At 58.0% G+C, this 15,042-nt stretch overlaps 1 protein-coding gene across 1 annotated transcript in view; it reads right to left on the minus strand.

Moving 5' to 3' along the window:
* Nucleotides 1-15,042, minus strand: part of GRIK1 (glutamate ionotropic receptor kainate type subunit 1) — a gene marked incomplete at its 3' end in the record, with an annotated part of 110,483 nt that overhangs the window by 20,401 nt on the left and 75,040 nt on the right. The window contains exons 8-11 of the mRNA XM_079767440.1: nt 9,000-9,107; nt 7,606-7,719; nt 4,417-4,620; nt 3,395-3,618 (exon numbers count right to left, since the gene is read on the minus strand). Of these exons, the coding sequence (XP_079623566.1) occupies nt 3,395-3,618; nt 4,417-4,620; nt 7,606-7,719; nt 9,000-9,107 (650 nt within the window). The remainder of the gene's footprint in view (nt 1-3,394; nt 3,619-4,416; nt 4,621-7,605; nt 7,720-8,999; nt 9,108-15,042) is intronic.

The raw sequence follows: 15,042 nt of genomic DNA on the forward strand, positions 1-15,042 counted from the left end.
GAGTGTGAGCAGGAGAGGAGACAGCGATGAGTGTGAGCAGGAGAGAGACAGCGATGAGTGTGAGCAGAGAGGAGACAGCGATGAGTGTGAGCAGGAGAGAGACAGTGATGAGTGTGAGCAGAGAGGAGACAGTGATGGGTGTGAGCAGAGAGGAGACAGCGATGGGTGTGAGCAGGAGACAGCAATGAGTGTGAGCAGGAGAGAGAGAAGCTCAGGAGAGCTGGTGCACAATGGGCACCATCGGTTCATCCAGCGGCCGTTCCAGGGCGGCCGCGACTTCATTCAGACGTCAGCCCTGAGACGTGCTCCTCCAAGATGAGCGACTTACCCTGAACCCTTGTTATCAGCCCGGCCGCGTGGCTCCGGGGCTGAGCGTCGGCCTATGAACCAGGAGGCCACGGTTCGGTTCCCAGTCAGGGCACAGGCCTGGGTTTCAGGCTCGACCCCCAGTGGGGAGTGTGCAGGAGGCAGCCGATCAATGACTCTCTCTCATCATTGATTTTCTATCTCTCTCTTTAAAATCAATAAAAATATATTTAAAACAAAAACAAAACTTGACATCTAAAACATCTCTAACTACTCTCAGCGTGGCCGCCCAGCCTCGGTGCTGCAGACCCTGGGGGTGATGCCTGGTGGTGGGTGCTGCCCCAGGATTTATGGGATGTTCAGCAGCATCTCTGGACTCCCCCCCCCTCCCCCCCCGACTAGGGGCCAGTCCCACCCGCACCCCCAGTTGTGACAACCAGAGAATGTTTCCAGAACATTCTCAGCTGTTTCTATGGGAAACGAAACCTCTCCCGGCTGAGGACCAATGATTCACTGTATCCTATATAATAAAGGGGTAATATGCAAATTGAAGGAATGTTGGAACAACTGGTCGCTATGATGTGCACTGATCACCAGGGGGCAGACGCCCAACGCAGGAGCAGTGTGCTCCCACAGGGGGAGTGCTGCTCAGCCAGAAGCCGGGCTCATGGCTGGCGAGCGCAGCGAAGGTGGTGGGAGCCTCTCCCCGCTCCGAGCAGTGTTAAGGATGTCCGACTGCCGGCTTAGGCCTGAGCGGGCCTAGGCTGTCAGTCAGACATCCCCTGAGGGCTCCCAAACTGTGAGAAAGCGCAGGCCGGGCTGAGGGACCCCCTCGAGTACACAAATTTTGTGCACCAGGCCTCTAGTTAAACCATAAAGGGGAATATCTATATTATAAAGAGGTAATATGCAAATTAGGCCAGGACTCCGTAACGGGTCATGAACAGACAGAAGGAGGTTGCGTGCGCAGGTGAGGCCTGGAGCGGAGATGGAGACAGAGGCGGGGGGGGCCTGACCAAGCCGGGGCGGTGGCTCAGGCAGACCCGGAGTGGACGCTGTGAGTCAGGCGGGGGTCCCGGCCCCCCGCGGGGTGCCTCCTCGCACGGCGGGAGGTGGGGCACCTCCTCGTGCTATTTCAATCGCACGCTGGGCCTCTAGTTATTATATGTTTTGTCAACATGTGATCTTCTGAGATGAGGCCGATGGAGGAGCGCTTTGGTCACTATTGAAAAGTAGTTTAATATTTGGCCGAAATGCGGGCACCAGCCTGGGGGTTGGGACGGTTCCCTGTGATGGGCGTGGAGAAGACTCATTCCCTACGGGGAGCGTAAACCCCTCCTCGGGGTGGCTGTGTCTGCCTCACGGATCTCAGACCTCGCCCGCCCGTCGGGGCGCGTTTTCTGCCTTCGCTGTGAGTGCACCGGGGGAGGGCTCCGGGCGCTCACCAAACCCTGCCGGGAGCAGCGGCAGCGACGACGAGCGTGAAGACGTCTTTCTCTTAGACGTTCGGGGAGCGGGTGGGGGCAAGATGGAGGAGATGGGGACGAGGGGAGACACGGAGAGCAGCTGTGGTTTCGCACGGTTTATCCAGGGGCAGAGCGGCTGTGTCAGCAGGAGGAGAAAGTTGCTGCTGTAAATGCAGCGCCAAAGGCATTTAGGAGGTGCAGTGCGCGGAGAGGCACGAGGGCCCTGGAGAACGGTGTGGAGAGAATGGCCAGGTGCAGGGTCACCTCGGAAACACAGCCTCCCCGCGTCCTCGGCCGCAGCACACACTCCGGCCTGCAGACCGACTCAGTCACCTTCCTTTCCGAGTTATTTCTAGGATCCTCTCATCTCCCTGATGTTTTTGTAAAAATAAATTTTACAAACACTTTAAAGTATTTGTCTTTAAAGTATTTTATTCCTGCGAATGCCACGGTCTGGTTTTAGTCCCGTGTTTCTCATTTGCTACAACAGCTCCCAGCTAACGGCTCTCTGCCTTGCCTACGGACGATCCCAGGGGCCACGTCTCTGAAGGAAAAACGTTCCTGTTGACACAGTTCAGGTTTGTCCGCCGAGCCACCGCTTTGGCTGTAACACAATCCCAGGGACATGTGTGCCTAACTGTCTCGCCTGAAACACTGATCACATTAGATGGACATAAAATTATTTTCTTTTAAAAAGTTTTTAGTTGTGGACATGAAGTTTAGGAAGAAGTAAAATAATCATGTAGATTTATAAACGTAAAAATGCTCAGCAAAATAATCTGCTCAAAGAATAAAAAGAGAAGCCACACTCTGGGAGAAAATCTTTGCAAAACTCAGATCTGATACAAGATTTCTGCTCAAAACACACCCAGGATATAAAATAAACAACCTCCAAAACACAGGTAAGGACCCGCACCCCTGGCCGAGGAGCGTGTGCAGTGCGGACGGACCAAGAGGGGTTCGGGGGAAACCACCTCTAGGTGACCTGACCAGCACCCCTAACTGAGCCGGTCATGGTGGATACTCCCACCCCCCACAGGCCCTCACCCCCTATGTCCGTGTCCACGCATTAGGCTCCTATGCCTGCACACAAGTCCTTCGGTTGATCTCCCCCCCCCACACGCACACCCTCCCCTGCCTTCCCTCTGAGGTTTGACAGTCTGTTTGATGCTTCCACGTCTCTGGATCTATTTCTGTTCATCAAACCGTGGCCCATCGACACCGTGGAATACTACGCTGCTGTGAAAAAGAAGGACCTCCTACCATTTGCAACAGCCTGGAGGGACCTGGAGAGCAGGATGCTGAGCGGTCAGCCGGTCAGAGAAGGCGAGTCTCTCAGGCCCTCACTCACGTGTGGGATCTGATGAACAGCTCGGCACCCCTTCAGCAAAAAGGCTTATCTAACTGCTGCCCCTTGCTCCTGAGCACCCACGTGAACAGACCTTACTGACTTTAAAAGGCCCTTCCTACGCATCGGAAGGCGGTCGTTACAGCGTGGCCTGGTGAGGGAGAACCTGACAGAGGGAACACGAGGCAAAAACCGAAACCCCCCTTTAGAGTCCCTCCCCCGTGCCCCCCGGAGCCTGGCCCGGGCTGCGGCGGCGGTGGGTCCTGGGACTCACCTGGCGATCACAAAGAGCACGCAGCTGACGCCCAGGCAGGACAGGAGCACCCACGCCCAGACGCCGGGCGCCAGCGGGCTGAGGAAGGAGAAGACGCCGGGGCTGGCGCCGCGGGGCTTGCGGTAGAGGATGCCGATGCCCAGGGTCATGAAGGGCTTGGAGAAGTCGATGACGGTCTCGCGCACGTAGGTGATGGTGAGCGGGGCCACGGCCAGGTCCGCCCTCTGCAACGGCAAGTCCCGGTCGCCGTGGTGGGCCCGGCCTCGGGCAGGTGCCCGCCTCCCCGGTCCTCCCGACCCTTATCCCGCGACCACCAGCTCTGCGAGGCCACAGGGCGGCTCTTAGGAAACAGACACCAGAAGGCAGGACGTACACACAGACACGGCAGGCAGGCCCAGACACACGGACATCCGGGAGCGAAATGAGCGAAAGAGCTGCAGAACCATGTCTTTACAAAGAGCACGTGTCTGGCCCGTGGGGTTCAGTGACTGAACGTCAGCCTCTGAGCCAGGACGGCACAGGCCCGGGTTGCGGGCTCGATCCCCAGTAGAGGGCGTGCAGGAGGCAGCCAATCCAGGATTCCCTCTCAACATGGATGTTTGTCTCTCTCTTTCTCCCTCTCCCTTCCTCTCTGAAATCAATAAAAAATATATTAAAAAATAAAAATAAAAAGAGCACGCGAGAAAAGCACAGAATGAGCAGCTTGGGCCTAAGATGAGTTGACGAGATGAGGCGTGACTCGGAGCTGCAAACGTTGGAACTCTCGTTGAATGGAAGAGTCGCCCAGGTTTATTCTTCAGGTGGAGGGGGCCCCAGACACTCCCACCTTCCACGTTTATCCTCGCCTCCTTCCGAGGAAGCGGACACGATTGCCAGGCTTTCTCCCACGTTTAAACCATGTTACTGATGAAGAAGAGGGACCTATTCCCCCTGACCCCGACTCCACCGTCTCCCCTCCTTCACGCTCACTGCCTTCCCCGGCGGCGGCGGCGGTGCCCGAGGGGGGAGCGGCGGGGGCTTACGTGGTCCATCAGCTCCCGGACCATCCCGTTCCACTCGCCCCTGTCGTTCTGGGCTCCGTATTTGCCATCGGGGACGAGTCTGACATCGTAAATGAAGCCCAGGATGCTGGACAGCTCCTTCAGCAGGTCCAGGCAGTATCCTTCGAACCTGTCATTGCCGACCAGGGGCCTGTCCGACTTCCTGTACATCACGTAGGGCTCCTCCTGCGGACAGAGCAGACGTTACAGCGGAGGCAGAGTCACGCCCAGCGCCACCCCGGCCGGCCAGAGCCTACGAGGCCTCTCACAGCGACTTGGAGATTTGGGCGTGCCGACATCCACCACTCACCTCCCGCCTCCCTGAACTTTCTCCCCGTACTCTGCAAATTCGGGAACTTCACGTGTCATGTCTCTCCCTCCCCTCTCTTTATTTATTTTATTTCTATATATACTTTTATTGATTCCAGAGAGGAAGGGAGAAGGAGAGGGAGACAGAAACATCCTTGATGAGAGGGAATCATGGATCGGTTGCCTCCTGCACGCCCCACACTGGAGCCTGCAACCCAGGCATATGCTCTGACCAGGAATCAAACCCTGACCTCCTGGTTCATAGGTCGATGCTCAACCCCTGAGCCACGCCGGCCGGGCCCCCTCCTCTCTCTTTAAATGACATTTGAGTCAAAGGTGTGAGGGGGACCTGAGTGTCACGCCCACTCGGGTCAGGCAGGGGACAGAGTGTACCCACCCCCGGCTTCCTGGGCTCGACCCGCCCGCCCTCCTCGCTGTCATCGAAGAGCTGCCCGCCTGCAAGGTGAGTCTAAGCTGAGATGTCTCCTTTCTTCAAACTTCCTGACTGGTCCCGCCTCCACTGGGCTCTGCTCCATCTCAGGGTTCCCCCCGCCCCCCATCATCTGGGCATCTGCTTGGCTTCCTTCCGGCTTCGTATTCAGAGCCTTTCTGTCTTTTTCTAAATCATCAGCTTCGTCTTCTTCATTGAACTCACCTGAAGTCTTACACCTGCCAATTCCTTGCTTCCATGGTTAACGACAAAGCCCCTATTCTAGGAATAACGGGCCTTTTCTTAATTATTGATAACCCGAATTCTCATTTGACTGACCAAAATTCTATTTTATTTTATACATTTCCATTAGCTCCTGTGCCCCTGACATGTCCTTTTTCTTATGGATATTATGTCTCAGCTGCGTGGGGCCACTTAGGTTCACCCTCGGCCGCGGATGGACACAGAGATCCGTGTCCCGGGACAAGGGAGCCACAGCAGCCACAGCAGCCACAGCAGCCACATCGGCCAGTCCCTCTCCCTCCGGATGCCGAGCCTCAGCCAGCGGCTTTAGAACTGCACCGTCTGCATCAGGGACAACCCACTAGGCGGGAATGTCTGCAGGTGACCGTTCTAGACGTGGCGGCTCCTGCCCTGTATCCGGGGGTCAGGGCTGGGAAAGGCGGCTCCTGCCCTGTATCCGGGGGTCAGGGCTGGCAGGTACAATGGTGGACAGGTGGGCGGCCGGCGCTCCATCAGGAAGTGGGCGGTGCCCTCACCTGGGCTTTGAAGAGGGAACATAAAGGGCTACCACCCCGGGGTGGGCAGGGCAGGAGCCCGGATGGAGGGGCGAGAGGGTGAGGAGCCCTGGGACCCGCCTGACCAGGAGGTGGTGCCACTCAGGCTGAGGGGGCGGGGCAAGCCTGCGCCTGGTGTCCAGGTGGGCGGGGCCTGGTGTCCAGGTGGGCAGGGCCTGGGGCTGGGTCACCTAGGGGTGGGGCGGAGCCTGTGGAGGACAGATGGGGAGGACAGATGTGGGGGACAGATGGTGGGGGACAGATGGTGGGGGACAGGTGGTGGGGGACAGGTGGTGGGGGACAGGTGGTGGGGGACAGATGGTGGGGGACAGATGGGGGAGGACAGATGGGGGAGGACAGATGGTGGGGGACAGATGGTGGGGGACAGATGGTGGGGGACAGATGGTGGGGGACAGGTGGTGGGGGACAGATGGTGGGGGACAGATGGTGGGGGACAGGTGGTGGAGGACAGATGGTGGGGGACAGATAGGGGGGACAGATGGTGGGGGACAGATGGTGGAGGACAGATGGGGGAGGACAGATGGTGTGGACAGGTGGTGGGGGACAGGTGGTGGGGGACAGATGGGGGAGGACAGATTGTGGAGGACAGATGGTGGGGGAGGACAGATGGTGGGGGACAGATGGTGGGGGACAGATGGTGGGGGACAGATGGTGGGGGAGGACAGATGGTGGGGGACAGATGGTGGGGGACAGATGGTGGGGGACAGGTGGGGGAGGACAGATGGTGGGGGACAGGTGGTGGGGGACAGATGGTGGGAGACAGATTGTGGAGGACAGATGGTGGGGGACAGATGGTGGGGGACAGGTGGTGGGGGACAGGTGGTGGGGGACAGATGGTGGGGGACAGATGGTGGAGGACAGATGGTGGGGGACAGGTGGTGGGGGACAGATGGGGGAGGACAGGTGGTGGGGGACAGATTGTGGAGGACAGATGGTGGGGGACAGATTGTGGAGGACAGATGGTGGGGGACAGATGGTGGGGAACAGATGGGGGAGGACAGATGGTGGGGGACAGGTGGTGGGGGACAGATTGTGGAGGACAGATGGTGGGGGACAGATTGTGGAGGACAGATGGTGGGGGACAGATGGTGGGGGACAGATGGTGGGGGACAGATGGTGGGGGACAGATTGCTGACCAAGCGGGAGGTGGGAAAAGGTTCCCACGCGGCTCCCCCGCTCCTGGCTTCTGGCCACAGTCTCGTGGTTGAAGCCTCGGCAGCCAGAGAGCGCAGCCCCACTGGGCGGGCGGGGGGCGGACGGTGCAGCTGACAACTCCGCCCACACAGGGACCCCCTGTGCCCGGAGTGTCCCCTCAAAACTAGACATCCGCCCGGCGGGTGGCTCAGGGTTTGAGCTTCCACCGAGGAGCCAGGAGGTCAGGGCACAGGCCCGGGTTGCGGGCTCGGTCCCCAGTGGGGGGTGCAGGAGGCAGGATCTGCGATTCTCATCACTGATGCTCCTCTCTCCCGCTCTCCTCCCTTCCTCTGACATCAATAAAATACATTAAAGCAAACAAACCCAGAATCTGCAGACAGAGTTGTTGGCATGGCAGGGACACAGGGGAGCCCCTGGAGGGGGGGTCTGGGTGAGGCCCGGATGGACGCCCCAGCTTACCAGGATGGTGGTGACGATGAGCGTGCGGTTGGCCAGCGCGGCGCCGAGGCTGGGGGCCTGCTCTCTGCTCGTGTCCCGCAGGCGGAGGCCGCGGTGGGGGTTCCAGGCGCCGATCTGCAGAGAACACAGGAGGCCGAGCTGGGGGGCCCCGGGCGGAGGAGGCCCCGCTACTGGACCCCAAGCTCCGCGTCCCGCCTGCAGGGGCTCAGCGCAGGGAGCGGCTGACGGGGAAGTGAAGCCACGGACGGACGGATGGACGGACGGACGGACGGACGGACAAGCAGCGGCGGAACCGGGAAGCCTGTGCTGCTGGGCAGAGGCCGGGAGGTCGTTGTTTTCATTTATTAACCTCGCTGTTATTGTTATCGACATGTTTTTATCGGTTTCAGAGAGGACGGGAGAGGGAGAGGGAACCACCAATGAGGAGGGAATCATGGACCGGCTGTTCTTGCATGTCCCCCACTGGGGTCCAGCCCGCAGCCCCGCCTGTGCCCCACGGGAATCGAACTCCACGCTCAGCCCCTGAGCCACCCGGCCGGCTGAACTTAGTGCTTTTAAGTGAAGAATTCCTTCTTCCATGAGCATCAGAGTTTCTCCAACATGTGCTGTGATCACCAACCTCCCTGCCGGGCGCTGATCTAGGCGCTGGAGGCCACGGTGTGAACAGACAGAGAGGGAGAGACCATGAGGCTCGATGCTCGGTGATTATTTTAAAGTTTCAGATCTTTTTTTCTTACATTCTTAAAGGGCAAAATCTTCCCACGACAAGTGTTAATTCCAAATTACAGTCGTGAAGACCAAAATTGACATAATAAAATATACCAAGAAGCCAAATTCCATCTTATTATTATTATATAACTCAATAGTTAGATTTAAGCTGCTCTAAGTGGTCACTGAAATGGAACTTTAAACTCCGAGAGGTTGAGAATGACCACAGAACTCTTCCTAAAACCAGATCCCACCTTTAAAGTGCACGTTGGGCGTGTTTCCTCCTAAAATGAAGGCGGCAGAGCCGGCTTCTCCAGGGAGTGCCTGTCTCCTTCACGCTGTCCCTCCATCACCAGCGTCTCCGTGGGTGAGCGACACTGAATGCTGGGTCACGGTGGACACCCCTCCAAATGTAAACCGGGGCAGCCTCTGACTTTTTAAGTCTAAACTCAACTTTGAACCCTGTGAGGAGCCCCAACGTGAGCACGCGGCTCTGTGACCACGGGACCTGGGAAAGCCGTCGGCCTCTGTCTGCGACGGCAGGAAGCCTGGGAGACGCGCAGACGGACGGATGCCTGAGGAGAACCAGCATCCTCCCCGCCCCCCCGCATCGTACTGGCCATGTCGCCATGGAAACGCGTGAGCCGTGCTTCCCTTTCCTGCTGTGACCTCATTATCGGGGTTACCTTCTCCGTGCCTTCCTCCCCGAGACTCAGGATGTCCAGGTCGAAGTCCTTCCTGGAGCCGTCGGTTTTGTTGAAGGCGATCCGCCCGGTCAGGCCGTCCCACTGGGCCTGCGGGGAGGAAGGCAGGTTACCACCCTGTCAGGCCAGACACCGTCACCCTGAAGTCCCCAGCCACCGGGCTCCGGCTCCATCTCGGCCACCGTCATGGCCACGGCAGCCAGCTGAGCTGTAGCTGGCCCTCGGGGTGTCACAGCCCCCCGATCTGTCTCTCTCACGTGCTAACCTGTCTGTAACGGCGCCCACCCCACCGGCCGCCTGCCCTGGTGACTGCCCGTCCTGGTGACCGTCCCCCGGTGACCGCCCACCCCACCAGCCACCCCCCCGGTGACCGCCCGCCCCGGTGACCGCCCGCCCCGGTGACCCCCGCCCCGGTGACCGCCCCCCGGTGACTGCCCGTCCCGGTGACCCCGACAGTGCCCACAGCCAGCCAGCGCGTCTGGGGTCACAGGACCCGCTTCCCAAGGTCGTCCGAGCCTCCCCAAGGCCCCGGGAGGCCCCCCTTTTACTTTCTCTGTGAAGCCGTGTAACTCCGTGAGGCGTCACTGGATGGTTAGGGTGCTTTTCAGGGTGACCTCGGCCTTCCAGTGTCACGTGGCCATTCTGTTAACTCCCCGTGAGTTGGAGGGCCCTGTCTAACTGGGGTTCACTCACAGCGGGATGAGGGAGTCCTGGGCCCTCGTGTACCCTGAGCTGTGTTTCTCCCTCCTGACTGACCCGGGAGGGAGGAGGGAGGCGGGGAGCGGCCGAGCGGCCAGGGCGGGCGTGCGGGGCGAGGTCAGGCGCTTCGCCTAACCTGCAGCTGGCACCTCAGTCCCAGGTCCGTCAGCAGGACCTGAGAGGCACATGCACTCACCCCCGCGAGCGTTCACCAGGGCAGCGGCCCGGACCCTCGCTGCTCCCCGCGGCTCCCTTCCCGCCGGCACCCACGTGGCCCGTCTGCACTCGCCTGTACTCGCTGTGCGAACCGACGCCAGGCACCCTGTGCCCAGCGCGGCCTCAGGTTCCTGTGGTCGCCACACATCCGTCCCTCGCGGACCCGCACCCACAGCTCAGGCCAAACCCCACCACGCTTGGGGGGGGGGCGTGTTCCAGCGGCAATGGGACGGGCCACCTCTGCTTCTCAGGACGATGGCTGACCCGCTGCCTCGGCTCACGGCATCGGCATCGCCTGGAGCGGCCCCCGACGGGGCCGTGGGAATCTCGCAGCAAGTCTGTCTGGGCGCCTCCTTCACGCTTCTCCGCACGTGCCCCCCTCCCCGTGTGTCTGAGGAGGCGGTCCCTTCACTAGCTCTGCAGGGCTTCCTGGACGCTTTGCCCGGAGGCGCCTTGTTCTTGGTGGGGCCGCGCTGAGAGCCATCGGCGCGTTTGTTGTCCGGAGCTGATGCCCCGGGAACCACAGACTCGGAGCATCTCTCTCCCGCGGCACCGCTCACGGCAGGGCCTCGGGCCAGCAGGAGCCACCTCCCTTCCCACGGGGCGTCTGCGGGGCCGCTGTGGGTCCCGTGTGTCGGTTTCATTCCTTAACACAGGGCTCCAGTCACCGCGTCACCCTCCTCTCTCGCTCCCTCCCTGCCCATCCCAGGGGCAAAGGCCTTCATTTCACTTCATTTCCAAGCTCCCTCCCGGCCTGGGAAAGGTCCAGACGCCCGTCTGTCCGCATCCTTATTGAACTCAGATAGCCTTTGACCTTCAAGCCAGGTCTCCCTTCCCGTGTTCCCTCCACAGAGCACGGCGCTGTGTTCCCGCCCACGCCGGAGCCGCCAGCTGTGAGCTCCCCCCAGCGAGGCCGCCTCAGCGTCAGGGCAGAGCCGGGTCATCATGGTCACGTGCCTTCTCTGCTCCCCAACCCCTTCCCCAGCCACGCTACATGCATGGCCATGCTTAGTGCACAGCAAGGAACATGGGTTTCTGGGTAAAATCGTCCATAGGAACGTGGGGTCCGTGCTGTCGCTCGGGAAGATGCAAACGCGACCTCACGGAGGGGAGACCGTTCTGAAGAAAGTCGAGCCCTTCTGGTTAACTCCAGGTGGAGACTGCCCCGTGCCACCTGGGAGATGGCCTGTTCGCCCCCTCGGTCCCTGGGCAGTGCCCCCTGCCGGTCGCAGCCCCCCCACTCCCCCTCCCCCCGTGGTCCGGGGGCACCGTCCACCTCACCGGCCGCCACAGCTCCTCCCAGACGAGAAGGTGCTGAGTGAACGTCTGAGCGCCGCTGTCCGTCCCTCCCTGTCTGGTGGGAGACGTGCCCGCATCCCCGCAGGTGCTTACACGGCGCCCACCCCTCACTGGGCACCCACACTGCCCTCCCGGGAGCGAGCCAGACGGGCCCCCGAGACAGTGAGGAGGGGCCTGGAGCGCGACGCTGAGCAGAACGAGCCAGTCAGCAAGACAAGCATCACACGCGCTCACCGTACGTGGAATCTAGTGAACACGGCCAACTGACGAACAACATAGATCCAGAGACATCGAGACACGCAACAGACGGACGCATCTCAGAGGGAAGGGGGGAGATTAGCCAAGACCTGTGTGCATATAGGCTTAACCCACGGACACAGACAATAGTGAGGGGAGGCCTGGGGTGGGGTGAGAGTGGGGAGGAGGGTCAATGTGGGGGGGGGGGAAGGGAGACACCTATAGTAATATCAACAATAAAGGTAAACTAGACACATCTAGATAATGCAAACAGGAGGAAGACAAAGCACCTGCATAATTCAGCTGGGAAGCTGGGCCTGCGTGAGAGTCAGCATGCCGCCCACTCATGTCTGAAACGTGACCCCTGTCAGGCTACACGTGGGTCTAGAACAGCTGTCCAACCGCAGCTGACCTTTCCCAGAGAGAACTTCATTTATTGTCTTTATTTTCAAAACTAGAGGCCCGGTCCACGAAATTCATGCATGGGGAGGGGCCCCCTCAGCCCAGCCTGCACCCTCTCCAATCCGGGACCCCTCGGGGGATGTCCAACTGCCGGTTTAGGCCCGATCCTGGCAGTCAGACATCCCTCTCACAATCCGGGACCACTGGCTCCTAACTGCTTACCTGCCTGCCTGATCGCCCCTAACTGCCCCCCCTGCCGGCCTGGTCGCCCCCACGCAGCCTGTTCGGTCGTCTGTTCGGTTGTGATGGCCGCTTAGGCTTTTATATAGATAGATGTGTCACTGGCAAACCCTGTGGATAGAGTGGGAGCACGTGAGGGTAACTGAATCCGTAACAGAACGTGTGGCCTGGTGCCAACCGCTGTTTCCATTTCTAATAATAGCCAGACGCAAAGAAGACACGGAACTCATCACACGGAACAAATGTAATCCAGGCTCCAAATTAGGTCAGCAGCGAGCACACGTCCAGTCTCCATCGTCCCTTTAAAACGAAATCCCTTGCCGTAGCTGACACCCAGGTATGTAAACATTGGACAGCGACCACACTCATCTCCTCTACTGACGCAGAAACTGCTCATTTCTCAACTCTCCGCTACGAAGAATTTCAATCCCAGACACGCTCACTGCCCGATGGGCCAGATACTGCGGCTGCCAGCGTCCTGGACGTGGCTCAGAAAATCCACTTGCAAAGGGGCAGACTGTTTAGAAAGGATTTTAAAAAGAGGCTTCCTTAAGGGACATTGCCCTTCCTCCTGTCCGTCCTGAGACGTAAACTTTAAAGCTCTCCTCACCACGGACCAACGAGAGAGCGAGTAGAAGACGCACAACATTTAGACCCAGAAGGTCAGCTCGGGGTGCAGTGCCGGCACCTCCTCAAGGCCATGGTGCCTACGTGGGGGGTGGGGGGCCGGTGGGGGGCGTCAGACTTAGTGCGTTTGCACCCAAAGATCAGCTCTTATTCCTCAGTCCAAGGCCAGGGAAAGTTTTCTTTGAATTTTGAAGGCTTTCCAAGGTCAGAAACTCCCTCTCCAAGGTCAGAACATGCATGGAAGGAATGGCCCTCAAGCACTTGAGTCCTTCATGAACAGCCATTCATTCATTTAGCTAATTTTCATTCTGCCGACACTTTACCAGGGAATTACTAACAGAAAGACCAAGAGGTGAAGGTTCCGTGGGGAAGACGGTGCTGAGAAAAGCAAACAGAGCAAGAATTTTATGGATCTTAAACGTCTGACCACACGTGGCTCTGTGCCCTGAAAGAAAGTTAACAAGTGCAGCTCACCGTGGTGTCAAATTGTTGCTTTTTGTTTTGTTGTTGTTAATCCTCATCCGAGGATATTTTCCCATTGATTTTTAGAGCAAATGGAAGGGAGGGGGAGAGACACAGAGAGAGAGAAACATCATTGTGAGGGAGACACATGGATTGGTTGCCTCCTGCATGCACCCAGACCGGGGCCGGGGATGGAGCCTGCAACCCGGGCCGGTGCCCTTGACCGGAACTGGTCCTCGGGCCGATGCTCTATCCACTGAGCCAAACCGACTAGGACTATTTTACTTGTTTTAAAATATATTTTTATTATTGATTTCAGAGAGGAAGGGAGAGGGTGAGAGAGACAGAAACATCAATGAGAGAGAATCATGGATCGGCTGCCTCCTGCACACCCCACACTGGGGATCGAGCCCGCCATCCGTGCCTGTGCCCCGACCGGGAATGGAACCGTGACCTCCTGGTTCCTAGGTCGACGCTCAACCACTGAGCCACACCGGCCGGGGCTATTTCACTTGTTTTTAATTAACGGCGGCTCGTCCTGTGGCTGTTGTATAAGCGGGCGTCCTCACAGCTACTGTCTCGCGTCCCCAGAGTGAGGTCCAGCGACACACACCTGAGACTCACCCTCCGTGGAAGCCACGTGGTTGCTGGCCAGTCACCACCGGCTTGGGCCAGGTCTCAGGGAAGCTAGTTCAAAACGAGGCTAAAGTGCTGGAAGCCAGACCCAGCCTGTCACAGCTGCAGGAGTTTCATCGAAAGGTGGATGGAACTTGGGGACTCAACAAGGGCTGAGTCACATATGTTATCGCCTGTTGGAATGGCTAAAGGCATTTCCCCAGACCTGAAAAGGATGATTGTTTGCTGCCAGACAGCTCAGGGCATCTTAATCTACATGTTATTGCGTCCTGTTGGCCAAACACCTGAACAGCTGTACGCTATTCCTCAATCTGACAATGCTTCTGTACCCGACCCTTTGAAGTGTATGTCTCCATCTCACCTTAGGACAATTTGTGTTAATAAAAAGCAAGGGGTCCTGAGACAAGGAGAACTTGGTTTCTTTAGCCAGGCTCCTCTGACCCCCAATGCCTTTCAAAACTATCTTCCATCTCTGGACTCCTATTTAATCTATGCATAGCCTTTCTCCAGATTCCTGAACCCTTCTAGATGCCGGATCAACACCACTGGCATTAAATGTCGCCCAATGTCCGGCGTTACTTAAGTATTCATCATAATGGGGTGAAAATAAACATTAAGCAAAGGAAGGAACGATAAACATAACCTTTAGATCACACCACTTCCTTGGAGGTCAGCTATTTCGGGAGCTGAAATGATGCATTTATCATACTCTCAGCTGTTCAACCTATAATTATTTTAACTCTCACGTGTGCTGTTTATAACCCATTATCTTGCAATAACAGCTTGCATGGATCACTGCATAATTTGAAGATATAATAGCTTTTCTTGCCAATATTTGATTTCCAGCTCTACGTCTGCTGGCTGCGTTTCATTTTTTTACATCTGCTGACTTTAACTCCATCATGCCGAGCGCAATGGGCACACGAGCTACTTCCTCAGGATTCGTCTCGGACGAGGCACCTGGCTGCGCGTGTGCACAAACCCTTTTGCTTTTGTGCTGGTTCGTGGGGTGATCTTTGTCCAGATATAATAAATTGGGTTCGGAATTTGCAAGTCAACTACGTGGGCGAGAACACCCACCTGAGAGCCAGCGGGTGGGAAAGGGTGGAGATGATGTGAGCGATGAAGCCGGGAAATCACATCACCCAGTCTGGAATGGCTCAAGCTACGGCGACCATATTAATCAGATTATTGCCTTTATAGCTGA

The sequence above is a fragment of the Cnephaeus nilssonii genome, assembly GCF_951640355.1.
Source record: "Cnephaeus nilssonii genome assembly, chromosome: 3".
Lineage (NCBI taxonomy): Eukaryota > Metazoa > Chordata > Mammalia > Chiroptera > Vespertilionidae > Cnephaeus > Cnephaeus nilssonii.